This window comes from Kryptolebias marmoratus, linkage group LG12, assembly GCF_001649575.2.
Source record: "Kryptolebias marmoratus isolate JLee-2015 linkage group LG12, ASM164957v2, whole genome shotgun sequence".
NCBI classification, from domain to species: Eukaryota; Metazoa; Chordata; class Actinopteri; order Cyprinodontiformes; family Rivulidae; genus Kryptolebias; species Kryptolebias marmoratus.
In genome coordinates this window covers 13,811,806-13,837,592 of record NC_051441.1, presented here as the reverse complement: position 1 = coordinate 13,837,592, position 25,787 = coordinate 13,811,806, and the positions used below count along the sequence as shown (strand labels likewise).

The window sequence follows — 25,787 nt, the reverse complement described above, 5'->3', positions numbered from 1 at the left end:
TAATTTTGTTGTGCTCTTTTTGTGATTCTTTTTTATCTGATCAAATATACCTCATAAGTCAAGAAGTATTCACGGAAATTATTTTTATTTTATTATTATTTTAGTTTTATTGTATTTTATTTTGAAAGCTCTTCCGATAGTTTCCGCCTCTTCCGCCCCGGAAGTGATTGGTTGGCATTGGCAACGTTTTAGCTACTTCTAGCTTCGTTCTCAGTCTCTGAATTCAGAAATTAAAGGGAATAATTACTCTAAGGTTTGTTTAACATCTCAGCGCTCTTTTCGTAGGGAAGCTTGTAAATATTGTCTTTCCGGTGGTTTTGCTGTAATAATAAATTTTCTGTCGCAGTAATGTTAAGGGAATCTCATTAGCAGCCCCAAGCTAACGCTCCGTCTAAACAATAAATGACCAACTCGGTAGCTACAAGGCTAAAGTTAGTGAGCTAAAATGAGTGGGATAATAAACTGGGGCATATCTGTAGAGAGAAATATACCCCAAAAATAGTTTTAAAGGCAATGCTTGCGCATTTGAATTGTTTGTTATGGCTGTGTAACCAGATTAGCATCCCTGAAGCTACTCAGACAAAACGTAAACAAAGACTTCCTGTTTAGCTAACGTCAAAAAGTCCTTTTCCTTCAGAGGCATAGCCGACCCTAGCTTTAGATTAGAAACACACACTTTCGCAGAGGACTGGCTTGTATTGTGGTCAATCCTAGCAGAAGTTATCTGATGATCCAATGGCTTTGTACGTGATTAATGTGAAGCTAACAAGCAGAAAGACCTGTACTTAACAGTTTAGCTCAAATGAAGGCGTTTTTGTAACTCAAAGACATTTGTTAGATCATACGTCAACTTGTCAGTGTTGTGTGTTTATTTAGGACTTGTGAACCTTTTCGTCCTTTAAATCCACTCACGCCAAGAGGAGCGAGGAGCAAGAAGTACAGACTGCAAACAGGATGACCAGGTCTGGAAAGAGTCCCAGAACACACACACACACACACCAAATACATCATTGCTTACCAAGCTGCTAATTGTGATGTTTCCGTGTGTGTAAAGCTCATCTGCTCCCAGGATGGTGAATAGTTACAAGAGGACTTCAAGCCCCAGATCACCGACTAACAGTGGGGAGCTTTTTACCCCGGCTCATGAGGAAAATGTGCGCTTTATACATGACAGTAAGTGTGCCGTTAGCAATAATCTGTTGAGTTTTGCTTTTTTAAAAGTTGATATTAGCCCTAGTCTTTTCACAACTGAACATGAGTTGCGTTACTTCTACAAGCTGTTGACATTTGCAAAAACAGCTGCAAGAAAATACACTCCGGCTTTTTTTGTGAAGGAATGCCAAACTTCGGATGTTGTTTCAATGTTAAACGTGGACACCCGGTTCACGGGGATGAGCCTGTTGTAGCTCAGATGTTTTCTTGTTCCAAATACAACGTTACCGTCATCCGTTCCAAAAAGGTTTTCTTCATTTGCAGCTGCACCAAACAACTCACATATTCTTTTTTTTTTTTCTGACAACTTGTCCTAGTTTGTTGGTTGCTCAGTTGAAGAACACTTTAAGACGTGAAGGTTTTGTTTCAAAGCTGATATTTTGAGTTAAGATTACTGAACAGACAACCAGAAAGAGATCACTTCAGTTTTAAAGTCTCTACTCTGGCTACCTACCATTCAGGATAGATATTTAAGATATTTCTACTTATATATGAAGCTTTAGCAGTATTAGTCCGTCACACTTATCAGAATTGTTGACGCCTCGGTTCTTCTGGAAACAGGTTGTTATTTATCCTTAAAGCGCAAACTAAAACATAAAGTGAGGCATGGATTTATTGTTACGGTCCTCACCTCTGGAGTGAACAACCAGAAGACCTGAAGACTGATGAGAGGAAACGTTAAAAATAAACTACAAACTAAACACTCAACTTTTTAGTTTAACATTTTGTCTGAGTTTTTACTAGTCTGATGACCTTTTATTTTTCTCTGTTACGTGTTTCTATACTGTATTTGTCATACAGTAGTGTAAATAAAAGATTGATTGATTGATTGATTGATTGATTGATCCTTGTTCTTATTGCTACTTACTGGTGACTTTATGATAATTATATGCAGAGCTCAGGACACCATAACTGTTTGTTTTTTTTCACTGTGGAAATTAAATTGGAGCTCTTTTTTTGGCTTGAATATTTTACATATTTTAATTTATTAAGAGTATTTAAACTTTTTGATTCATTAGGAAACAAAAGACCAGTAAAACATTGTCCAAAAATAGATTAGCCCTTTTCCTCCCCATAACAAACATCCTTCTTGTAATTTGTTACATTAAGACAATAAAGATCAATGTTAAATACTAAGAAGAGGACAAAATTCTGGAAGTGTTTTTATCAATTGGTAATAAATAATTTGTTATATTTTTGTAATGACCAAAGATAACTACGGCTGAGGATTTTGTCCACTTTAAATATTTGAAACAGCTTAATTCTCTTCGGCCTCTGCAGAAGTCATTATCATGTTTTTGTGTCTGACTGTGGTTTGATCGAAAGCCTTTTAGCTTTAGTTTGGCAACTGAGGTAGAAACAGATACGGTTACAAGTTAAAATGAGCATCTTCGTTTAGTTGGAGGCAGCAAAGCTCTTTATTTTCTTATCTCGCCTGTATTAAACCGGATTGCTCTGTGTCTCGTTGTGTCTTTGTTATTTTATGTGTAACAAACGTCTTTATTCTTCCTCAGCCTGGCAGTGTGTGCTCAGAGATATCAGATCAACACAGAATAGTGAACGTAATGACCGTGGACCACAGGAGTACGTGGAGAAGAACCCGAATCCTAACCTACATTGTAAGTTCTTCTGTAAATTATTATTCGTTACGTTTCATTTAGCCGAGTGCAGCCCAGAAATAACTTCTCTTTTCTTCCCGTCTCTCTTGCAGCTTTCACACCAGTGGACCTGAGTGACCTCAAAAAGCGCAACACACAGGACTCCAAGAAATCTTAGTGTTTCCCGTGATGCTCTCGTCACTTTTTTTTTTTTCCTCCATCCATTATCCTCAAGAACTTTTCATTTCTCCGCTCTTTTACAGCCAGAAACCTAACGCCGTTGGCAAGTGTAACAGAATCTCATTTCCATAATATGGACCATAGCAAATCTTGTTTTTTTTTCTTTCTTTTTTTTACCCTCTACAACTAAGAAGGATAAAAACAACTGGAATTGCAAGGGGCACAAATACTCCTCCCTCCCTTTCTTGTTTTCAGTTAGCAAAGTCTACATATTTACATCGTTAGTGTGGATGGGACTGATTGATCTGTCGCTGGGGCACAAACTGAGGCCCAACACGACACAGAAGACTGAAGTCTTAAACACAATGGTAATACTACTTAAATTACTTTTGAGGCAATTGTAAAAGGGCTGACTTTGTTTTGTTTTGTTTTTTGGGAAGTAGATTGATAAATCATAGATGTTATTGAGAGGTTGTATCGGACACACTTTACGGGCAGGTTTTGGAAGCCAAAATACAATGTAGAAGGCCAATGTTTTTATTGCTTTTTTTTTTTGCCCTTGGTGGACTTTATTACCTAGAGAATTAAAGTATGCAGCCCTTGGTTAACCCCTATCCTCTAAGCCTTGACACAAAATGTTGAATAAAAGACTTTTACAGTATCTTTTTTGTATTGCTTATACGTGATTAAGAACCAGATCTGAAACTGCATCACTTAATGACTTTTACAAAGGAATACTTTATTCTTAAAATATAATTGCCTAAGAAATGGTGGGAAAGCAATAGATATTCTGGGAGACATTATTGAGAGAAGCGTGGGATTTACAGCACAGTAATTGGATACTATAAGAGCAGCAAATACAAAACTGTGCAAGTTTTAGATGAGTGTTGGGAATAAGTGCTGTTGTATGTCTAAGGATTGATGCAGTTTTGAAAGGAAAGGCTGGTTTTATACAGTATTAAATGAGTTCAGTTATTCATTTTGTCTCTTTACATTTATAAAACTGAAGAGTTCAGATTTGTCAAAGCTTTCTTACTTTAAAGCAGTTTTCCCGAACAGCCTAAAACTTTTGCACAGAGCTGTGTTAAAGTTTAAAACTTGTCAAAATATTTATTTTAAAATAATGTAATTATGATAAAGGATCCACCTCTAATGATGTTATTCTATGGGGTTATCAGCTTGATGGTGCAAAGCCAACAGTTGACAGCAGGAGGCGCTGGTGTCTTAGGTACGCGTACAACGTGATGACGTTTGGCTCACGTTAGCGTGCGTAACGAACTACTACGGTGGCTTTTTGTGTTTTGCCGTCGGTGGTGAAAGCGTTGAGCTGTGAAAGGACAGGGAGAGGGACCGATCGAGTCTAGGGCGTAAATTTTCTATTTCGTTCACAGTTTAGGATTATTGGGGCAGCACAATGGCCGATAAGATGGATATGTCTCTAGATGACATTATCAAACAGAACAGGCAGCAGAGAGGTGGAGGCCGCGGAGGAAGAGGCCGAGGCCGCGGAGGCTCAGGCGGCGGCCGCGGTGGTGGAGGCGCTGGGCGTCTCGGAGGCGGCAGCGGAGGATTTGGAGGCCGAGGCGGCGGATCCGGCCCCATGAGGGGCCGACAGAACCTGAGCCGCGCTAGAAGCAGACCGACACCTTACAGCAGGGTATGAGAATGTTAGAGGAATAAGCAGTGAAATGTTTTCATATTGTGTCCCATCTCCCACAACCCAAAATGTGTTAAAATACGTCGAGTTTCAAGAAGAGAGCGGATGTTAGCCAGCGCCATTTTGAATCCAGCGCCGTAATTTACCCGTAGTCGTCAACGGTCAGTAAGAGCTCCGAGGCCCAGATTGATGATGAAAGGAAACCACTCCACCGAGAATGTCCCGTGTTTTCACTGCTTATGGGAGGCGGAGTGTTTTTGTCCCAAGTCCCCGTGTGAGCAGCGACCAGGCGGCCCTTGCTCGGGGAGTGGCTGGCGGGCTTCTCAAGGCCCGCTCGCTCGGGCAGATCAACCAGTTTGCCTGTTGCCCGTGGATGGAAAAGTGGACTTGTAAACCCCCCCTCTGGTAGATATCGTGCGAAAGCAATTCTTCACCCTTTAAAGTGTGAACGAGTTCCTAGAGAAGGCGAACAAAAGCCCCAGTCAAAATGGCGTGCTCTCAAAATGGACGCTCCTGTACTCTACGCTCATACAGAGGGGATATCTGGCCTCTCACCCCCCGCACCCCCCCCCCCTACATCTTATGGACTCTTCACCTCCTTCACGAAACCTGGTTTCGTGGTTTTGGCAAAGAACTCTCTTGGGGGGCCCGGGACACACGGTCCAGCGCCGGAGGTGCCGCTGCTTCGGACGGGGAGCCCCCTGAGTATCCGAGGAGCACGGAGGAAGGCGCAGATGGCAAGAGAACAATGGGCAACTTTTGCTAGCTAGCCTGGGGAGTTTTTCAGGTTCAGCCTAGAGTTTCTTGGGTGGGTCTGGGTCAAGAATGCAGCTTGTTCTATTACTTTAAATTGGTAGCTGTGTCATAGACATGGTTTCACAGGGTTCATGTGCAGTCTGAAGTGTTAAGATAATTGTTTTAAAAGCTCATATTAGCCTTTTAATTAGCTGCATATTGAATACACTGTGTTTAACTTGTCAGTAGCAAGTTAGCCTAGTCCTAAAGTTCACTCTGTTTTTTCTATTTTTCATTATCCCTTAAACTTGTGCTGTCATTTAGACCACTGGTTCCCAAACTTTCCAGGAACTAAAACACCAAATAACAGTGGACTATTGTTTATAAACCAGTTCAACAAGAGCACAGTGTAAACACAAACAGCCCCAACGATTGTTGGACTATTTTATCTATTTCAGAGTGCTGTTTTTAACATTAATGGTCAAATGTGCCTTTAGTTTTTGTCTCTTAAATTGATCTTTGGGGAGTCCTGACCTCAACTTTGGGAACCAATGGTTTTAACCACAAATCATTAGGAAAACAGGAACCCATTTTATTTCAACAGTTTCAGGGGTTTTAAGTGCTGTTTTCCACATGCAAATAAATGAATTCACAGCTGTTTTGACTTTTAAAAAAATACCTGAAAATCTGATTTTGAGTCAGAAAAGAAATATTGTATATTTGTGAGCTGCATTTCTGTAAAAGCGCACATCCCCTTGCTTGTCAGTTTGTCTTGTGTGTGTCCCTCTGTCTGAGCTGATTCACTTGCTTGTAGTGATGGGGTGGGCAGGGAACGTTGGGATGTGTGTGTGGGGTGGGGGTGGACCCCCCCATGAGGGAGCTGAGCACCCTGACCACATTGGAAGTGGAGCCCCCTGCTTGCCCCAACACCCAGCCGTGTGGACTCTGTGATTGACACAGGCAAGGGGATCCTGAAGTCAGCAGGTGCGTTCTCTCTCGTCTGTTGCAGCCTAAACAGCTCCCAGATAAGTGGCAGCACGACATGTTCGACAACGGCTTCAGCGGCTTCAATGGCGCTGCTGGAGGCGGTGGGGGAGGAGCTGGAGTGGAAACCGGAGGGAAGCTCCTCGTCTCCAATCTGGACTTTGGCGTGTCAGATGCAGACATTCAGGTACTCGAATTGTGGCTCTTTACAGATTTGTTGTTTGTCTTTTTTGCTGTTGGAAGCTAATTTCTTTTCTTATTTCTCTGTAAAGGAACTTTTTGCTGAATTTGGAACTCTGAAGAAAGCTGCCGTTCATTACGACCGATCAGGAAGAAGCTTGGGGACAGCAGATGTCCATTTTGAAAGGAGGGCAGACGCTCTTAAAGCCATGAAACAGTATAACGGCATCCCACTCGATGGTAAGCTTCAGCTCTGTCTTTGTTAATTGACTGTTTTGTACATGGTTCTTATTAATGGCACTATTCTAAATTTAAGTGTAGCATGGAGCTGTGTGTCTGTTTTTTGGGGTTTCCGCAGCATGTAGTACTACATTAAATGGAACATAAATCATGCATGTTATAAGAATAAGTTTTATTTAGTGCAGTTGTCACTTTATATTCAACGGCAGAAAAAATTGTGCTGCACAGAATCTTATCGTTTTAGAAGTTTATCATGTTGTGCCTGTTTTAAAAGGATCATTTCTGTCTCCGTAGGGCGACCTATGAATATACAGCTTGTCACGTCACAGATCGATACACAGAGGCGGCCTATGCAGGGGTGAGAGGCGTCTTTATTTCATCAATATTTGACAAGCGTGGCACAAAACGGCATGGGGTGGTAAATCTTTTCGTTGCTGTTTTTCCCAGACTGAACAGAGGTGGCGGAGGTATGAACAGAAGTCGTGGCTTCGGCGGCATGCAGAGAGGTCGAGGAGGGGGACGTGGCGCAGGCGGCTCCCGGGGTCGAGGACGGGGCGGCCGTGGAGGCAGCGGCGCCGCAAAGCAGCAGCTGTCGGCAGAGGAACTTGACGCCCAGTTAGACGCCTACAATGCCAGAGTATGTCCGTCCGTCAGCGCGGTACCTCTAAACTGGTGAATCGTTTTTGGTAGCTGTCTGATTTCACTTTTGTTTTTTTCAGATGGACACCAGCTAAAAAAATGAAGTTCTTCCTCGTCGTCATCCCTTCTAGTCTGCGTAGAAGGGTGTGGTTGTTATAGATGTGCAGAGAATTTTACACTTGGCTGTTTTCTGATGTGATTTGACATTGTTCGATCCTGTTCTTTTAAATACTCCAAAGTGTTTTTTACCAGTATTTTTTTTTTTTCTTTTTTTGAGATCAGAATGGTTTTGCCTGTAGATTTGTTAAGCTGGGTTTCCCAGTCGCCCTATGCCCTGTAGTTAATGAAACTTGTAATAAAAAGTTGCAGTGCTCATTAACCAAAACTCCAGTGTTGTTTCAGTCTTTGTTGCACTGTGTTTATCTTGATTGTTTTTAACATCATCTCTAATAAAACATACATTTGAATAAACATTACCAAATATAGCACCTATGAATTATTTAAAGCTTTTTAGTAGATGCCTTCAAAAGACTGTACTGCAGGGAAGCCACTAGATGTCGTCCTGTCTTGTTTTTTTTTGTCTGAATTAGCAGGTTAGATTGTAGTTTTCCGTGTTAGCTACGACTATAGAAGCACCAAAGTACATTTTAAGCACTTGCCTGTAAGCAGTGGTTGTGCTAAAACCGCCTCAGATTGAATCAAAGCTGAAGAAGACGTGAAATGTACAGTCAAAAGTCATATTTCCGGACTTGAAAGGGCGGCTGTTTTTGCCCGCGAGAGTGGCAGCGCTTTTTCCGGTAGTTTCTGTAAGGAAGTGGCTAAGACGCGGCTTCCGGTTGTTTTCACAATTAAAGCATACCGTTCCCTATTAAATTACTTAAAAGGTAAAAATGCAACACTTATAGTAGGATTGATTTAGTTGGTGTAGGGAAAACTGGATAGAATTATAAACCTTGAGATAGAGTTCATCATACAGAGACTTTTAGAGCTTTTGTGATGCAAATCAAAACTGGAAAATATGCAAAGCTTTATAGTATATATTTATAGTTGGCATTTAATAGTGTCTTTGACCCTGTTTTCTGGTCTGAATGAAAAAAACACTTGTAAAAAACTAATCTTCTGAATTAAAAACTAGCAATAGTTATAAAAAATGTGAGTGTTCACATATTTGTCCCTACGACATTTAATTGGAACATGAACCAAAATGTTTGGATCTTGTATGTATTAAACAACTTAACCTTTAAGCTTCTTTGTTTACTAGTTTGTAAAAGACTAGTCAATCAGATGTCGGAAACCTAATGATTAACTCCAGAATAGTGGTATTTTAATGTAAATCATATAAAAAGTTAATTTATGAAAAGGTCAAAAATGGCTAAGATTTAAACATAAACATTGGTTGGATTTTGTTCTAGTATAAGACTTTAAAAATTTTTTTTTTTTTTTTTTTTGTAAACCAGCTTGCCAGGGAGGAAGAATGTCCGAGTGTAATTGTTTTCCCATTATAGGCTGCTTTTATTTTGAAGGTCAGCTAACCGGATATATATCGTTAGCATTAGCTTGTTCTACTTTTCCTCCGCCGCGTCACTTCACTCCCATTCACTGTCCCAGCCAAGCAGAAGTGAGACGGTAAGACTGGATAAAAATCATAATAATAACCCTCTGTATGCTCTTTTAATGGCTCGTTTTAACGCGTACGCATTTGAGCTGCTAGCAGTAAAGTTTTTACACATTTAAATAGGCAAAGGTGACCGTATTAACGCGGTTTTTCGAGGGGAACTACTTCTTTGCCAGAGCAGCAACTTTTCAGAGGTCAGTACTCTTAGCTTTTCGGTCTGACTTTAAAACGTTGTCGAGGACGTGGTAATGGCTTAAACAGAGACTTTTACATTTATTAGCGAGTGAAAACAAAAAAAAAGAAAGTTATCCTCCGTGAATGAGAAGTGTAAAAGTAGCTGTCAGCTGTGAATTTCCGGGTGTGGAGCTCGGTCCGAGCTGCGAGTGAAGGCGGGTTAGGTAACGATGGATAAAGTCCTCTTGTTAAATTCAACAGCACCGCTTGTTTAGTGAATGAACTGAACTGTCGAAAAGTTTGCTCAAGTTATTAAATGATACTTTAAAACGTCTCTTTCACCCGGACAGCATGTGGTCGGTTGTATGAGGAACATTTTCTTCCACTTCCTGGAACTTGTCTAATTTGATTCAGCTCACACCTAAAAAAAATCAGCCTCCATTTTGGCTTTTCTTTCTTGAGACTCCCTTCGCCAAGTGCACAGCATCATTTGGGTTAAACTAAATAACCTTCAATCAACTCTTTTTTTTTTAAATTATTATAATTATTATTGTAATAGCAAAGCAAACTAAATAACCAGCATGAGGTTGGTGTGAGAAATCATCCAACGTTGTGAGTCTTCCATTTTTATTTATTTTTCTCTTCCTGTGTGTAAAAAATGTTCTGGAAAAATCTTTTTTTTTTTTCCTTGTGGATGTTATAAATGTTTGTTTAAACTTGCTTCCTCTTCATGTGCAATGTGCAAGCTTTACAGGACCGGATGTCTCATTTAGCTCCCCCTCCTCCTCTGTTTTTGGTATGAGCTGAAAGTCCTGAGGAGGAAGAATAATTTAACAAAATGAGGATTTTCTTTTGGCAGTTCAGAGTAAGGAGTATGGCCTGATACTTTACAGGGAGAGACCTCATAGCGGATTGGTTTGAACTGGTTTGTGTTGACCGCAGTGATGAGTTTGTAAATGTTGTAGTTTTGTCTTTAAAGGCATCCTTTCCTGTCAAAGCGCGCCCCTCTAAGTGGTTGTGATGTCTTATCTCAGAGAGAGGAATCCGTGCAGGTATGATGGGTATCCATGCCTGCTCCCTTCAGGCGCAGAGAAAGAGGGTTTCTTCCTGTCAGCCAGAGCGTGATCTTCCTCCTCCTCCTCCTTGTCTTCATCACCTCTTGAGAAGGACTGAGCGGTGAAGCGTGAGGAGCAGGTCTGGATCTCACAGCCTCCCATTTGTTCTGGGAGAGGTTTTGTCCGTGGCGTCCTCACCCCTCACGGGTTTCTGTAGCGCCCGTCCTCGCCGCAGATGTCCACGGCACCAAAGCCGCCTTCATGCGTCTCAGTTTCTGTCCTCACCTCCTCCTCTAATTCTGTCCGGTTCTCTTGCATTGCGTCAGGTCTGAGCCTCTGCTGCAGCACTTCCCCCTCGGAGCCTCTGGTTCGTTTTTGTCCTGCGTGCCCGACAAACTGGAACCAAACGAGATCTGTGCTGGTTAAGATTGAAAAACGAAAACCCGCTTGTTCTTTTAGCACTTTTAAAACAAGATCGTCTTGGTTTAGCTTCTCGGGTTAACATCAAGGGGCCGAGTTGAGCTGGTGTGGTTTAGCACGCTAAAGGATGTGAATCATTGCGCTTGCACATGAAAAAGGAAGTTTGCAGTAATATCTTGAAAGCTGAAACGGCCTAGTCGCAGCCCTAACCTCACGCATCTTTGCTTGATTTCAGATTCATATGTGTTCTTCTGTTGTTTACGGCTTTCTCTTCATGGCTGCACTTGGTTGTACGCATGGAACAAACAGAAAATGAACATGTATATTTTTTCATTAAAAACACACAAAAAAGCTCATCTTCCCGATGAGTTTTCATTGCAGAAGCTTGACCAGAAAACGTTCGTGGAGAAGCGCCGGGCGGATTAAAAAGAAGGCCGAGTCCAAAGGTCTCGGTCCCAGTCGGCGTTGACTGAGAGACTCCAGAGATTAGAGACCCGAGAGGATGAAAGAGCGGCAGTAAAATGTCACCCCGGGAGCGTTTCTCAGCCCCTTTCAGCCGAGCGGCGGTCACGTCCTGTCATTGTCTGTGAAGTTCGGTGCGAGCTTTGTTCCACGTTCGGCTAAATCAGGTCGTGAGTTTTCAGCCTGAAAGAGAGAACTTCCTGTTTTGTTTTGTTGGTTTTTTTATGTTAAAGCATCTCTGGTTTAACTGTTAGTTCTTCATTGTGAGTAACCGAGACAGCGTTCAGAGAATAAAGAGACGCTGTCAGGGTTTCTACTTCTTCTATTTACTTCACTACACTTTTGTGGTTTTGATTTTTTATTATTATTATTATTTTGGTACTGATTCAAATTTTCACTGGAATAAATAACTTGAACATAACTTAAAAATGTACTTTATCTTTAAGTAATATTTTTGCCTTTTTGTTTTCACATGTAGAAAGTTTAAAAAAGATGTTTAATTTTTCATTTATTATATATATTTTAGTAATTTACAGATTAACTTAAAATGAAAAGGCAAGTCGTTTTTTGACCGTTTGATATATTTTCCTAAAAAGCTTTTAATTTATTATTATTTTAGTTCCTTATGTGAAGAAAAAGCTTATTTCTCAAAAAAAATATATATATATATATTATAACCACAGCCCAATCCTGCTCTGCCTGCTGTTTGTGGGTTCAGGTGGTTGTGGAATGTTACACACAAACACGCAGCACCTTTTGGTTTAAATACCTACTTTACAAAAATGCAGGAACGTCAAAATATTACTGGGATTTAAACACCTGCAGTATGATCGACATAATTCTGCATCCATCAGTGGGTGTTGCAGCACCCTCTGTACCTCTGCTTCTTAGCGACTCTGTCTGAATGAGAGGACGGTTCAGTTTTGTTTGAATCGTTCTAACTTCTAGCTACAAATCTCTCTTAGATTCGACTGAACTCCTACATATGACCCTGTTTGTGTCCCAGACACTGCACCTCCATCTTGGGCTGTGGCTCAGGTAACAGAGCAGTTTGTCCACTAGTTGTGAATCAAACTCTGCTCCGATCACTAAAGCTGCAGCGTCCTTGTTGTCCGACTCTGTATGTTTCATGTCAGTGCCCACAAAGTGCTCTGCAGACCTTATTCCCTTCTAGAGAGTCGTGTTCAAGAGAAGCTCTGTGCGAAGAACCCCGGTGCCTCCAACTCTCTAAGAGTCTCCTGTCGTGTTGCTAAGGAACGGTGAGAAGCCGAAAACCTCGGCTGCTGCCAAGTGCGACTCGCAAAGTTTTTCTGCTGCTGCTTTAGTCCCAGTCAGACGAATCTTTTATCCCTCTCCCAGCGCCTCCGGCAGAAAGCAGCCCGCAGATCCATGCAGGTAGAGACACTAACCCTCCAGCTCGGTGTCTGGATTCCCAGCAGGCTGAACAATGACAGGGCCATCTTCCTGGCAGCTGCACAATGAGGCCACTTAAAACCACGACTCCCATTGTTTGAGCCAGGAGGACGAACATGTCCGTCTTTCTGTGGGCGGTCATATCAGTTTATGTGGAGCGTGTTGGCAATAATTTGCCGAATCAGCAGTCTGATTGTTAAATAAGAAGGCATCTAAATGTTGTGGTGGTTAGCAGGCATTGCATAACACTCTCAGGAACTTTCTTTTTGTCAGTGCTTGTTAGCCAAAGGTGTTGATGGTTGAAGAACTGATAGATCTATTCTGTACAGTCTCAGTAAATCTGGCGAGCTGCAGACATGTCTCTCCACTTACTTGGTTAGGTTACACAATATGACTCCTCATGGTGTCAGTGTATTTTCATATTAGTTTCTGTTCCTCACTTGTATCTCCAGGATCAGATTTGCAGCGCTGTGTAGTTTCAAACAAATTGCACGTACCGGTAAATATCTGTGACCTAAAACCAGATGCATTTTGGGGTGCAAAAATAAAAGTTTCAAGTGCTTTGTTAGTTGCAGAACAGCACGTTTGCCCCCAGCTCTTCCTGCTGTGTCACACCTGGGTCTGCTGCAGTCACAGCGCCTAGAAGCTGCAGAGGAAGTGGCGAGCGGCGACCTGCTCCCCGACTGGGACAAGTACCTCTGTTGCCACTCGCTGCCGTTTATTTCCCCCCTCTCTCCGACTGGTCCTTGCACAGCTGACCGGTTCGAACATGCAACCGACTGCGAAGGAATTTGTGCTTTTATGGCAGCGCAGAGGCCCCGTTTGAGGGGCGGGAGAAAAAATGCGCGCACACCCAGTTCCTGTGAGCTTCAGACCCAAATCTGTGCGGAGGCTTGGACTCAGCCGCTTTTAGTTCACCTGAGAGGGTCCGTCTGTGCTGAGCAGGTGTGTTTATTTGCCTCTCTCCTGCTGATAAATGGGGACTTCCTCGTCGACCTGGTTTGTTAACGGTTTAAAAACAACCCCGTTAAATGGAAGGGATGAAACAGTTTCTCTCCAACCTTCCCCTCTCGCTTTAGATCAGTTCTGCTTGCGGGTTTAGGCTGTCGACTCAACGCCGGACGTTAATCTCGTTTGTCTCAGCCGTGTATCCGCTCACGGAGCACTTTTCTCCCTGTGTTTGACACACGAGATTGAAACCTGTTCGAGTTCTCTGTTTTTCAGGAACTTCCACCATGCAAATAAACGTCAAAGATCCAGGTCATAAAGTTTCAGAGCGTAGTTACAAGCAGAGAGAGACACAAACACACACATTTCTGCTGCTGTTTTCCTCTTTATTTGCAGACCTTTTTGTAGGATTGCCTCTGATTTTAGTAAGAACGCTACTTCTGCAACATTTATTTTCAAATCAGCACTTAGCTGTGGTGTATTAACAGACTGTGTGGGGAAATTTATAGTTTTGATCACCATTTAGCTATGGCGTGTTTATGGACCAATAAAAATCAGGTTTTTGAGTGTTTGGTAAGCAGGTCAAGCTGAAGTTGCGACGCCATTGTCTTAAAGTTCAGTCTAAACACCAATCTGTAGCTGATTCTTTGTAATCTGTTCGGACAGAGAGGCTTGTTTTTTGTGCGTTTCTCGGCAAACAGTGTTGTTTATGCTTCACTGTGTACAGCAGAGCAGTCATTTCCTTCTGCTTGCACTTGTGTACACTGCCAGTTCCTCGGGTCAAAGTTCACCGAGGTTTGGCTCTGGATAAGTAATCCCTCCCGATCATCCAGCAACCGGATGTCTTGGCTCCTTCGCTTCACGTGTAGATTTCATGAAAGCAAAAAAGTGTTCAAGGAAAGGACAGACCCTCTGTTTGCATGGCTCTGTGACATGTTTGTTTTGTTTAAATCCTCGTGATTTAACTCTTTCTTCTCCGCTGTTTTAGTCTAAGCGCACTATGGCAGAGCAGGAACCCACACCCGAGCAGCTGGCAGCGATCGCGGCAGAAAATGAAGAGAAGGACTCCGGGATCAACTACAAACCTCCTGCCCAGAAGAGCTTACAGGAGATCCAGGAGCTGGACAAAGAGGACGAGAGCCTGCGGAAGTACAAGGAGGCGCTGCTGGGAAACGTCGCCGTGGTCGCAGGTTGGTGACGGCTGCCGAGCAGAACCCGTGATCCATTAAGCGCCACAGATGACAGCTCTGTCATGAGCCAGATACACATTTATGGGTTTTAGCCCATTAGGAGGCACAAAGGTGTTGTGTGTTTTTGTATCCATGACGTTATTCCCTAAACCTGTTGTTTTGTTGTGTCAATAGTCAACAGAATCAAATGTCTCTTATTTGTTGTGACAACAGTTCAGCTCAACCCTCACATACAGGTTGTTGTTTTTTTTTTTAAATAATGCTTCCTTCAGTCTCCAAAAAAGTCTTTCCACATGGTGCTTTTTCAGAAAATTAGGAAATATTCCACCCACTTGATCTCACAGATCCAGCTGCCAGGCGTGCGCCCCAGCAGCCAGCACTTGTTGGATTTATCTGGGGGTTTTTTGTTTTGTTTTACGGCATGTACCAAGCCCCACTCTGCGCATCTGTTCATGTTAACAAACCCTGACGTCACACCAGAAATCTCCCGGTTTCTCTTCAAGTCCAGAACCACAGAGTTTTGCAAATACCTGGACCAGGTTCTGCTGGGTTTGCAGGAGGGTAAAATAATGAAACCCATTAAATGGATGTGTGAGCTCAGGACAGTGTCACTAAATGATCCGGCACTGTCCCGTGTTTTATTATATTATTTCTCACAAAGAACCTCCAATAACGACACACTGAGCTATTTTACAACATTGCATTCTGCCCTCATATATTCTTTTAATTTTGACTATTTAAACTTTTTTATTATTATTACTGTCTTATAGATCCCAAAGCCCCAAATGTCCAGGTGACACGGATGACCCTGGTATGTGAATCGGCGCCAGGTCCTCTGGTCCTTGACCTGACTGGTGAGTTTCTGTGCAGCAGCTTGTACGTGTACAGTTCAAATTAAAAAAATAAAAAAGTTCACAGCAGGTAAATCCATCTTTACTGCAGTCAAACACTCTGAAGTCAGTAATTATTAACATCCCTGCGTGCAAATATAAACCAACCTGCTGGGTCATTAGTCTACTAATTAGTAGTGACATGAGTTGTGTACAAATAGGTTAATGAGCCACTTCCTGGTGGGACTCTTTGTCCCCCCTCAGTGGTCACAGTGAGCTACAACAGGACAACTAAAGCACTGTGCCCCCTGGTGGTCGGTAGAGTTACTGACAGAAACCCTAAACCATGTCTTCAGATCTGTTTAAGATCACAGAGCTTGAATGTCGGTCCGAAGCGCCACGTGAAAGTCTTTACTCTCGTGTCGCCGTCCCCTTTCAGGAGATCTGGACAACTTCAAGAAGAACCCGTTCACGCTCAAGGAGGGAGTTGAATACAGAGTAAAGATCAACTTCAAGGTGGGAAACGGGCTTCGCTCTGCATCCGCAGTCAACTTTAGTTGTTCTGTGATTTTTTTTTTTTTTGTTTGTTTGTTTGTGTTTGGGGAAGCTGACAGCACATTGTGTTTCGCAGGTGAACAAGGATATCGTATCGGGTCTGAAGTACAATCAGCAAACATTCAGGAAAGGAGTCAAAGGTAAAGACACTTCTTATTTTTCCGAGTTCACTTTGCAGTTCCTCGGGTGGTCTCTGACACGCAGGAGTGTTGTGGTCTTGCTTTCAGCTGCCCTCCTTTTGTCAGGAAGTGCAGAGCTGCAGCTGGTTAGCGTACCTTAACATAAGCCTTGAAACAGGTTTTGCTCAAAAACACAACTTGTCAGCACTTCTTAAACTTAGAAGTAGCTGAGTAGCATTTTCTTTGTTGACCAAACAAGCTGTAGTTTAACCAGTTTGTTACAATCAGTAACTTACTGGAGTTGCCATCATTTTAAACAACGCTGTTGCACAATCTGTTAGCCCTCAGATTATGTGGTGGGGATGACTCTCAGCTTGTACCACACCAAATTTGAGCTCTATAACTGTAAAAGTAGGTGAGTTGTAGCCATTGTTGTGTTGGCAGCCATCTTGAATCGGGCTGACTCCAAAAGGTAACGAGTTGTAGATGCCCGATCCTTACTTTCTGAGAGTTTCCTTAACATCTGTCCAGTGGTTCGTGAGTTTTGCTAACAAACGTGCACAGACAGACATCTGTCTTATGTCTGCCAACTACAAAGGAACTCCGATTTTAAGGAGATGTTTTTATTTTCTATCAAGGTTGTGTGCATCACTTTAAATTAGTCGGTGTCTTCCCTGCATTCGACATCGTTCCGTACGATCCCAGTTTTTTTTTGTGCAGGAGTCAAAAGAAGCGGGTTTCTGAACAACGAGAGGAAGAATTTGATGTGCCCAATTGGTGTATAAATGTGATCTGAAGCATTGATTAGTCTCTATAGAATGATCTTTTCAGATTAGCTTAGTAGAGATGTAGTAGAGAGCTGTACGAATGTGTGTGGATGGAGAAATGAGGGCACAGATTGTGTTATAAAGCTCTTTGAGTGGCCTGGTTGGTTAGAAGGGCGTTATACAAGTACAGTCCATTTACTATTTGAAGACCCGTTTACGCCCAAGTTTTAACTTCCTGTCTGATGTTTTGAGATGTTGTTTCAATATATCCACATAAAGTTCTTTCCTCATGAAGCAATCTATTTTGTAAAGGGCACCAGTCCTTCCTGCAGCAACACACAGCATGATTCTGCCACCCCCATAAATTAAGGTCTGTTTGTGTTTCCAACCTGTAATCTGGGTTTTTCTGTTGCTTTCGGACTAATAGCTTCTTCCTCACTGAGTGGTCAGGACAGGACTCGTTTTTCTGTGGATAATGACTCTCTGACCAGCATCTTCACCAGATCTTTCATTTTGCACTAAAACCTGTTCATCTCAGGAACGTAGAACCCAGTACGATGGCAGGAACGTTCACGGTGTTTATACTCTGGTTTGAACAGATGAACCAGAGTCTCTTCCTGATATCTTGGCTGATTTCTTTTGATTTTCCCCATAATATGAGACAAAGAAGCAGTGTGTTTGAGATGTTAGCTGACAACATTAAGGTTAACTGTAGGCACCTTTCAAACACCTCCAAAGCCGCCATCATCCTCATCATCATCATCACCATCAGCTGGGCTTTCCCACATTGTTTAAAGGCATAATAATCTTATGACTTTGAAGAAAATAATAAATTCTCTCTCTCACTATTCAGGCATTTAGCATTCAGAAAATTGTGTGGAATCCCATCCGAAGTAAAACAGAAAAGGTTTAGTCTGATTTAATGCCAGACAGCGAGGAGAAGAAAATAGTTGTTTTTATAAAGTGTATGTAAACATCTGGTTTCAGCTGTATCTGTTTGGTTCTGAGGATCAAAAATAAACCCTGAGTTGTTTGAGATGTATTAGTTGTCATGTCAGGACAGTGTGTTCACCGTCTCCTCCAGCTCAACCTTCCTGTCCCTCTCTGTCCCAGTTGATAAGACGGACTACATGGTTGGAAGCTACGGGCCGAGGCCGGACGAGGAGTACGAGTTCCTCACCACCATGGAGGAGGCGCCCAAAGGGATGCTGGCCCGCGGCACCTACAACATCAAGTCCAAGTTCACCGACGACGACAAGTACGACCACCTGTCCTGGGAGTGGAGCCTCGCTATCAAGAAAGATTGGAAAGACTGATTTCCCCCTCACCCCCTCGCCCCCGCCAGCACCTGCCATTCACTCCACCATCACCCAGCTTCCTCCTATCATTCCATCATTTCTCTCTGGGTTCTCTTTTTTTGTTTTTCCTCCTCCGTCCTCCAGCCTCCCATTTCTGCTCTTAAGTCTTTTCCTAGATTCCAATCACGTCGTCATTCCCTCTCTTCTTTTGTAATTTGTTTACACCTGCCTTTTTCTGACAAGTATTAAATCTTCAAGAAGAATTTAAAAAAAGATATATATAAATTTATATATATATATATATATATATATATATATATATATATATGGAAGAAGCAAACGATGCATAATCCAGATTTTTGTTTATAAAAAAAAACAAAAAAAAAAACAAATTATCTGTGTATGATTTTTTTTTTTTTTTTTTTTTTTTTCAGCAGTTTTTCCTAACTTTTCCCGTTGTTTTGTGTGATTACCACAATCTGCCTTGGATAATCGCCGCCACCGCCGGGTGTCTCGGACTCTGCCCTGCTGGAGCCTTTGATCGGATTACGTCTGCTTTGGGGTCAAATTCAACTATTTCCACTCTTTCAGCTAGTTTGGATCCGAACAGGGAGCGAGGGGGAAACGGTTCCCTCTGACCCCCTTGCTGTAGTTGTGGCAGGTCCTCTCCTGATCAGGGTTTGTTTTTGTTTTTTTGTTGTTGTTCCAGTTTTCTTAGCAACCATGTGGCCTTAAACAGCTGTTAGACGTAGGGAAACTTAAATGAGCCATTTGCCTTCAGATTCAAAACGACGAGCTTGTTTTTTCCCCACAGCTCGTCAGAAATGGACAGAGAATCAGGACTAAGGATTGGAATCGTCTTTATTTCAGGTCTGATAAAAGCCATGACATGTAATGGGTAACACTTTAGTACTTGTCTGAAAATCGAACGAAACGAGCTCCGAGGAGTCCAGTTGTCACCCGGTCGTCCCGCTCGTTTCTGAGTTGGACACGGGGACCTACGAAGCACTCCCTCCGTGTTAACGATTATCTGTGCCTCGACGCCCTCACACTTAGTCTCTGAAGTGGAAAATTAACTTCAGAACCGGTATCCAAACCTCAGCCCTCCCAGTCACAAAGTGTTTGTTGTGTTGATTTTTTTTTATACACTCCAGAAATGTGTGAATGCCATCTGTTTGGCTTCATGAACCGATGGTTATTCCTCTGAGATGAGCTCGAACCGACGTGTGCTGTCTGTAATGAACATTTTACTGATTAAAGTCTTCAGACTGAGTGTGTGTCTCGTTTTATTCAGACCTTTTATGCAGGAAAAACCCCACCTTCGCCTCTGATCTAAAGCTGTAAATAAAGTTATCAGACAAATGCTCTCAAAGTTTTTGTTTTAGATCAGATTTGGCTTAATTAGCACGCAAAAATAAATTACTAAAGTTAAAGTTTTTACCACTACGTTTCAGTTATAAATGCATCACACCTCCGCCGTTTTCTGCTCCTCGATCAGTAAAACATCTGAAAAGGCATTTCTTCCACAACATTTGGCAGTTTCATGTTAATAAGTAGCTTATCTTTAAAGGAACGAAGAATAATCCACTCTCTGACTCGGTGTTCAACAGTTCTACTGAAATTTTCAGATTTTCCTGACACGAGTGGGGTTCTGGGGAAACGTTCAGAGCGATAACATCTTACCTGCTGTAGATGGCTCTTTGAAGGTCCTCAGACTGAAGAAAGAAAAGCTTCATTCTGACCAGATTGACGAGGTAACGTCTGAGCAAGACCAAAGTGGACTCATGTCTTAAAACGAGTCCAATTAAAATAAGATTATTCTGGCAGAAATATTGTAAAATGATCTCATCAGTCTGGTCAGAATTAAACTATTCTTCCAACCTGAGGTCGTTCAAAGACCTTCAGCAGGTAAGATATTAACTGTTTAACCAGAATCTGCTTTCTTGCAGCCATTTTGGTGTCATTTGTTGTTCTTCCTGCCCTTGCCGGAGTTCACGTCCCTCTTGGTCTTCTGCAGGCGGGAGAAGATCTCTTTGAACAGCGCCTTGTACTCCGGCGTGTTCTGGCTCAGGCGCTTGTCCACCTGCTCCACCTGCCTGCTGATCCCCTCCAGGGCCTCCGGGGTAGAGGGTGTCTGGGGGGGCGTGGGCGGGGCGGCGGCGGCGGCGGCTGTGGCCCCGGATGTTGACGGCTCCGCGGGGATCATGCTGTACTCCTTCATGGAGGGGTCTCTGGAGACGGGTCGCGACGTCTGCACGCCGGCGTGGCACAGGCTCTCCTCGTGGCGCCGGCACTTCCCCAGCAGCTCCTCGTACTTCTCCAGCAGGGCGTGGTACTGCTCGTCCACCTCGCGCAGGATGGACATGCCCCGTTTGCGCGTGCCGTTGGCGTGGAGGGCGTAGCTGGCCTGTCGCCTCCCCGACGGGGCAGAGATGACGTTCAGCGCCGTGTCGCTGCAGCTTTTCCTCACCGGGCCTCCCTGCTGCCCCGTCCCGCCGGCCTCTCCGGCATCCCCTTCACCGTCCTCCTCCACTCCCGTCTCCTCCGGGGTGTCCATCTCGGGGCCGTTGCTAAGCAGCGTCTCCAAGCCGTCCTCCACGTCCCCGATCAGACACACCCTGGACTTCCTGAGCTGCTGCATCTCCTGCAGCTCGGCCTCCAGCTCCTGGACGCGCAGCTGGCAGCCCTCGGCGCCCAGGAGCCGCTGCTCCAGGCGCTCGAACTCCTGCAGCACGGCGGAGCACTCCCGCTCGACGCTCTCGCGCTTGGACCGCTCCGAGGCCATGGCCGAGTGCAGGGACGAGACGATGTCTCTGAGGCGCTCGTTCTCCTCGTCCAGTGGCTGTCGCTCCACCAGGTCAACGCTGCCAGGGTTGGCCAGCAGGAAGCCGTCCTCGTACCTGAGTAAAGCGTAAGAAACAAACAAATACTCTACAGTCAGATCAGCGAACGGACTTCCGTCACAGGTGGAGTGAACGCTGACAGCTGAACGACCTGAAGCTTGCTGAAGAAGCAGAACACGAGCTGAATGCTAAAAGAAACAAAATCTAACAGTAGCAAAAATGTGGCTAATGTCACAAATTACTAACTAGATGCTAACTAGAAGCAGTAGAACGACAGCTAAAAGCTTAAAGTAGCAAAATGCTAACTAAAACACAAAGGGAATATACCAGCTAAAGGCAAGAAGGAACAACATGAGCTGAAAGAAACAAAACACTAAATAGAATTCAAAAGGAACAAAATGCTAGCTAAAAACTAAAAGAAACAATACTTGCTATAAAGTAAAACACTAGCTAAAAGCTAAAAGAAGCAGTAAATGCTATATAAAAGCTAAAAGGAGCAAAATGCAGTCCAAAATCCAAAAGCAGCTAAATGAAAGCTAAAAATGGGAAAAAGTAGCCTAAGAGGACATAAACAGGAAGTAAAATGAAACAGAATTCTGTAGAAATTAGAGATCTTAGTGTATTTCTATGTGGGAAAAAAATGTAAATAAAGTTAACTATTTTGAAAATAACTAAAGTTACAAAGACCAGACGTGACAGCACCCGTCTCCTGAACGAGCCGAACGTTTTCGTGCAGTCCAAACTGTGTGAGGGCTGAAACAGCCTTCAGACACTTTTAACGCCACGAACAGGAGACAACAACGCCAGCTCCACGGCTGAAGTGTCAGGCGCTGGTTGGCCCGTTTTAGCGGCGCGCTGTGATTGGTGCGGAGGCCGGCGGCGACCTGGGGGCCGTGCAGAGCTCCTTCAGGCAGGGGAACGAGTGGACAGTCTTGCGGCGCTCCTTCTTCTCCCTGTGGACCCTCAGCTCCTCCAGCGTTCGCAGCTCCTCCACACGAGCCGTGAGGCTGTCCACCTGACTCTGCAGCGCCTCCATGGTGCCGGTCAACCTGCACACACCCACACACACACACGTTTGCTCATCATAATTGCAAGAAAACAGGCAGATTGTCCGTTGCAGTCCGAGCGTTTGTGATCAAGTGGCCAGTAAGGCTTTTTTTTTTTCGTTTTCCTTCACCCACCTGTCTATCTTCTGCTGCGAGGCTTTGCTCTCCAGGACCAGCTTCTCGTTGGTGATCTCCAGCTCTCGCGCCGTCACATCCAGCTGCTCGTACACCTTGGCGTGCTGCTCGTTCACCTCCCGCAGCGTTTCCAGCTGCTTGGACATGTACTGGGATCGAAAACGAGAAGGTCAGCGGTTAGCTCGCGCCCGCAACCATTTGTCAGCCGAAGTCAGTGACAGGAGCGAAGTGGAAACACAAACTGGATTGACCTGAAGGCTGATCATTTAGCTTCAGAAAAATGCACACTCGGGCAGTAAGACGAGCAGAGAAAAACATAATTATTTGAGCATTTTTAAGCTGAGAGCAGCCTGCCGTTACAACTGAGTGAAAAGTGAATGTGTGAAAGGAGAAGTTCTAATTGTTTCAAACTATTCTGACTAAAAGAGAAGTCCAGTTCCAGGCGGCGGCAGCAGCTACAAACACACACCTCTATCTCCTGCACCTGCTCCTCGTTGTTGATGTACATCTGCTGCAGAGAGTCCTCCAGCTCCTTGTTGCGCTCGAGGAGCGTCTTTCCGAGCTCCGCGGCCAGGTGCAGGTCTGACAGAAGGAAACAGAAGAGGACAGACGGTTTGTTTTATGTTTGTTTTTTTACTGAAGGAGCATTGTCAGAGGAGGCTGGAGCACAAGCACCAACACAACAGAGCCTGTAAACGTCACAGCTTCATCTTCGATTTGGATCTGCTGTTTTTAATCACCATTAAGAGCGATGAAACACACAGGAGAGAAGCTGTCAAACCAAATCCTTCGTTAAAGGAACGCACAAAGTTTGACCTGCTGGTGCTCGGAATATGTGTTGGGGATGACTCTCGGCTACTGCCACGTCAAACCTGAGCTCAGCATCTGTAAGGCTGCCTGAGTTATGGTCAGAATCTTCTGACTTCAGCTCCGCTAGAACTCCAGACAAACGGCTTCACATCAACTGATATTTGACAACACAGCTTACATTATTCATCTCCTCTGGGTGAAGCCTGCCGAAATAGAAGGAGGAGGAGGAGAATTCAGCTGCAGCGTGAACACAGAGTGTTTAAGTGAGCAAAAAAAAAAACAGCTGAAACTGAGCTGTAAAAGAAGCCAAACACTGTCTAAAAGCTAAATGTAGCAGACTGCACAGAGTTTCTGCTGTTATCTGGAGCATGTTTATGTGTGCAAAAAGAAGGAGCTTTAAGAGCTCTAATCCAGCTCAAAAGGCTCAATTATGTGTTTGTTGGGTTTTATTAGCGCAAATACCTCTGCCTCTCCAGAGCCAGCGATCAGCATGCCACACGGCTCACACAGCACCCGACCTCGGTTACTTTCCCTGCAGGTCGGGGCCCCAGATTCCTCCTTTGCTGCAATCCCTTTTAGTCTGACCCCTCCCTTGAAACCAGTTTGTCACAAGAGACCCTCAGTTGCCAGATCGGGGGTGGGGGGATTGCTCAAACCCCTCCACCAGGTTGAGATGGCGACTCCTTTTTCGCTGCTCCGTCGCATCGAAAGGAATCAGCTGAGGCGTGTCGGGCTTCTGATTCGGATGCCTCCTGACATGATGGGTGGGGGTGGGGGTCGGGGGGGGATCTGTCTTCGGAAGGAGGCGGCCCTGTAAACTGGTGCTGTTTTGATGAAAATGTCAAAAGCCACAATCGGGGCTCCTCTGGACTCAACGCCATTTGCTGCCGGGATTTAACGGACGTCAGTAGTTTATTAGTTTACAGCAGGGGTGTCAAACTTCAGGCCTTGAGGGCCGCTGTCCTGGGAGTTTATAGGTCTTTCTGCTCCAACACACCTGATTGAAATGGTTTAATTTACCTCTTCACCGAATCATCAAGTTCTCCAGGAGCACGGCAACGGGTCATCCATTTAAAGCAGGTGTTTTAAAGCGAGGACACGTCTAAAACATGCAGGAGAGCTGCCCCCCGAAGAATGGAGTTTGACACCCCTGGTTTACGGTGTGCACATTCCGTGCTGCCACACTCGTCTCCCGCAGCGCAGAGGGAGGAAAGGGACGAGCAGTAATTTCCTGTTTCAACAAAGCAGAACTGATGAGACAATAACAGCCTGGAGCGCAGAGGGATAATGAGCTGAGCTGAGCTGAGGGCCCAACTTCAGTCACTGTTGCTTCTCCTCCTGCGGCTGACACCAGTTATGCAACTTCTACAGCAGAAAGGGGAAGACGCTGCACTGAAGAGGAAAAGAATTATATATGTGTGTGTGTGTGTGGCCTCTGAGAGCTGCACAAACACCAACATGACATCACCGCGCCTCGCCATCTGCACAGATTCACCCCACATGGCTGTGAGATCATAACGAACACACGAGGTCTCCGGTTAGCAAGTGTGGCAGCACAGATGTTGCATAACGGGATCATTTCTGTGTGTGTGTGTGTATGAGGGGGGTGCAGATGAGCAGACTGCTTCCAATCGGAGCCTGAAATCTCTGACTGAAAAGGGACGCAGCCACATCCACCCGCCTCTCTCCTTCCTCCATCATGATGACACAGAGGTGGTGCAAGGCTGCTGTGGTTCTCTGGGTCAGCAGGTGATCAGGCGGTGGTGCTCTCCTCTCCTCTCCTCTGAGAGGCACCTCAGGCTCTGGAAGGGGGCTTATCTGCTGTCTGAGGGCACCTGCTCCAAGATTACAGGCACGCACACACACACTGAATGCTGTCACTTTTCTCAAAATTACCACAAATGAACAGGGTGCTGACAGATGAGACCGGAAGCTGCAGCAGCAGCAGGAGGAGAGGAGTGCCAGGATGTAGATGCGACCCTCGGAACAGAGGGCTTGGTTCTGGGGAATCGGCACCGACGAGATGAGACCTCACCTTGCTCCAGGTCCCGCTGGTCGTACCACGGCTCCTCCTCGTCCTCCTCCTCCGTGACAAACTCCTCCATCCTTCCCGCACGAAGCATCGATTCTGCCGCCTGTGAACTTCTTCTTCTCCTCCTCCTCCTCCTCCTCCAGCAGCGATGTGGACGAGGCTCGGCCCGGAAGTGACAACAAACAATAGCTCGGCGACGGCGGCCACTGATTTAAAGGCGAATTACTGAGACGCGAAAATAAATTAATAAATGAACGCCGGCGCACCTGCTCCCTGAACCACCTGCAGGTGTGGAAAATGTCACGTTCAAGCGTTCAGAGCCGCAGACCTGAGATAAAACAGGCGGAAATACAGCCTGTGGAGGAAAAAGGCCGGTTTTTCCTGCGTGTTTTGTGGTGTTTGAAGCAGCTTTACTGAACACTACTGCTGCGTTCAGGGGCGCTGGGAAATACCAACCACACAAAAACTGTTATTATTATTATCACTTACAGCTGTTTACTGGAACATACAGTCTTAGAAGAGGCAGAAAACTGGTAAAACAAGAGAAATTACATTTTCTGCTAAATGGGATGCTAAGAGGTGAATGAATAAGCAATATCTAAAGTAAGCAGCAGGACAGAGGCTTAATTAGAGGCTAAAATTGGCACAAT

General features: G+C 44.4%; 4 protein-coding genes across 8 annotated transcripts; 3 read left to right on the top strand and 1 right to left on the bottom strand.

Annotated features, from left to right (window-relative positions):
* Positions 1–125: 125 nt before the first annotated feature.
* On the top strand, positions 126–3,651 carry mcrip1 (MAPK regulated corepressor interacting protein 1). 2 transcript variants are annotated; one of them, XM_017428121.3, is made up of 5 exons: positions 126–253; positions 877–962; positions 1,070–1,173; positions 2,727–2,831; positions 2,924–3,651. In XM_017428121.3, exons 2-5 carry the CDS (start codon positions 955–957, stop codon positions 2,986–2,988), a joined length of 282 nt encoding a protein of 93 aa, XP_017283610.1. In that variant the 5' UTR covers positions 126–253; positions 877–954; the 3' UTR covers positions 2,989–3,651. The 2 variants fall into 2 exon arrangements, with proteins under 2 accessions (XP_017283610.1, XP_017283609.1); XM_017428120.3 differs by having other exon boundaries at positions 1,055–1,173.
* Positions 134–18,598, top strand: arhgdia (Rho GDP dissociation inhibitor (GDI) alpha). 3 transcript variants are annotated; one of them, XM_037978676.1, is made up of 7 exons: positions 134–139; positions 8,095–8,096; positions 14,501–14,702; positions 15,473–15,556; positions 15,972–16,048; positions 16,164–16,227; positions 18,087–18,544. In XM_037978676.1, coding segments are annotated over exons 1-7 (633 nt in total). In that variant the 5' UTR covers positions 134–138; the 3' UTR covers positions 18,290–18,544. The 3 variants fall into 3 exon arrangements, 2 of the variants coding, with proteins under 2 accessions (XP_037834604.1, XP_017283658.1); XM_017428169.3 differs by lacking the exons at positions 134–139; positions 8,095–8,096 and adding an exon at positions 8,923–9,051; XR_005233844.1 differs by lacking the exons at positions 134–139; positions 8,095–8,096 and having other exon boundaries at positions 18,087–18,370; positions 18,475–18,598.
* alyref (Aly/REF export factor) lies at positions 4,274–7,810 on the top strand. Of its 2 annotated transcripts, none has more exons than XM_017428179.3 (6): positions 4,274–4,647; positions 6,392–6,553; positions 6,639–6,786; positions 7,081–7,144; positions 7,234–7,423; positions 7,506–7,810. In XM_017428179.3, the coding sequence occupies exons 1-6, from the start codon at positions 4,405–4,407 to the stop codon at positions 7,518–7,520; spliced, it is 822 nt and encodes a 273-aa protein (XP_017283668.1). In that variant the 5' UTR covers positions 4,274–4,404; the 3' UTR covers positions 7,521–7,810. The 2 variants fall into 2 exon arrangements, with proteins under 2 accessions (XP_017283668.1, XP_017283669.1); XM_017428180.3 differs by lacking the exon at positions 4,274–4,647 and adding an exon at positions 4,650–5,384.
* Positions 18,599–18,677: 79 nt separating the features above from the next.
* cdr2l (cerebellar degeneration-related protein 2-like) lies at positions 18,678–25,474 on the bottom strand. Its single transcript, XM_017428168.3, has 5 exons — positions 25,141–25,474; positions 22,765–22,877; positions 22,296–22,444; positions 21,999–22,163; positions 18,678–21,171 (listed from the first exon to the last, which is right to left on the bottom strand). Exons 1-5 carry the CDS (start codon positions 25,226–25,228, stop codon positions 20,232–20,234), a joined length of 1,455 nt encoding a protein of 484 aa, XP_017283657.1. The 5' UTR covers positions 25,229–25,474; the 3' UTR covers positions 18,678–20,231.
* Between the last annotated feature and the right edge of the window lie 313 nt (positions 25,475–25,787).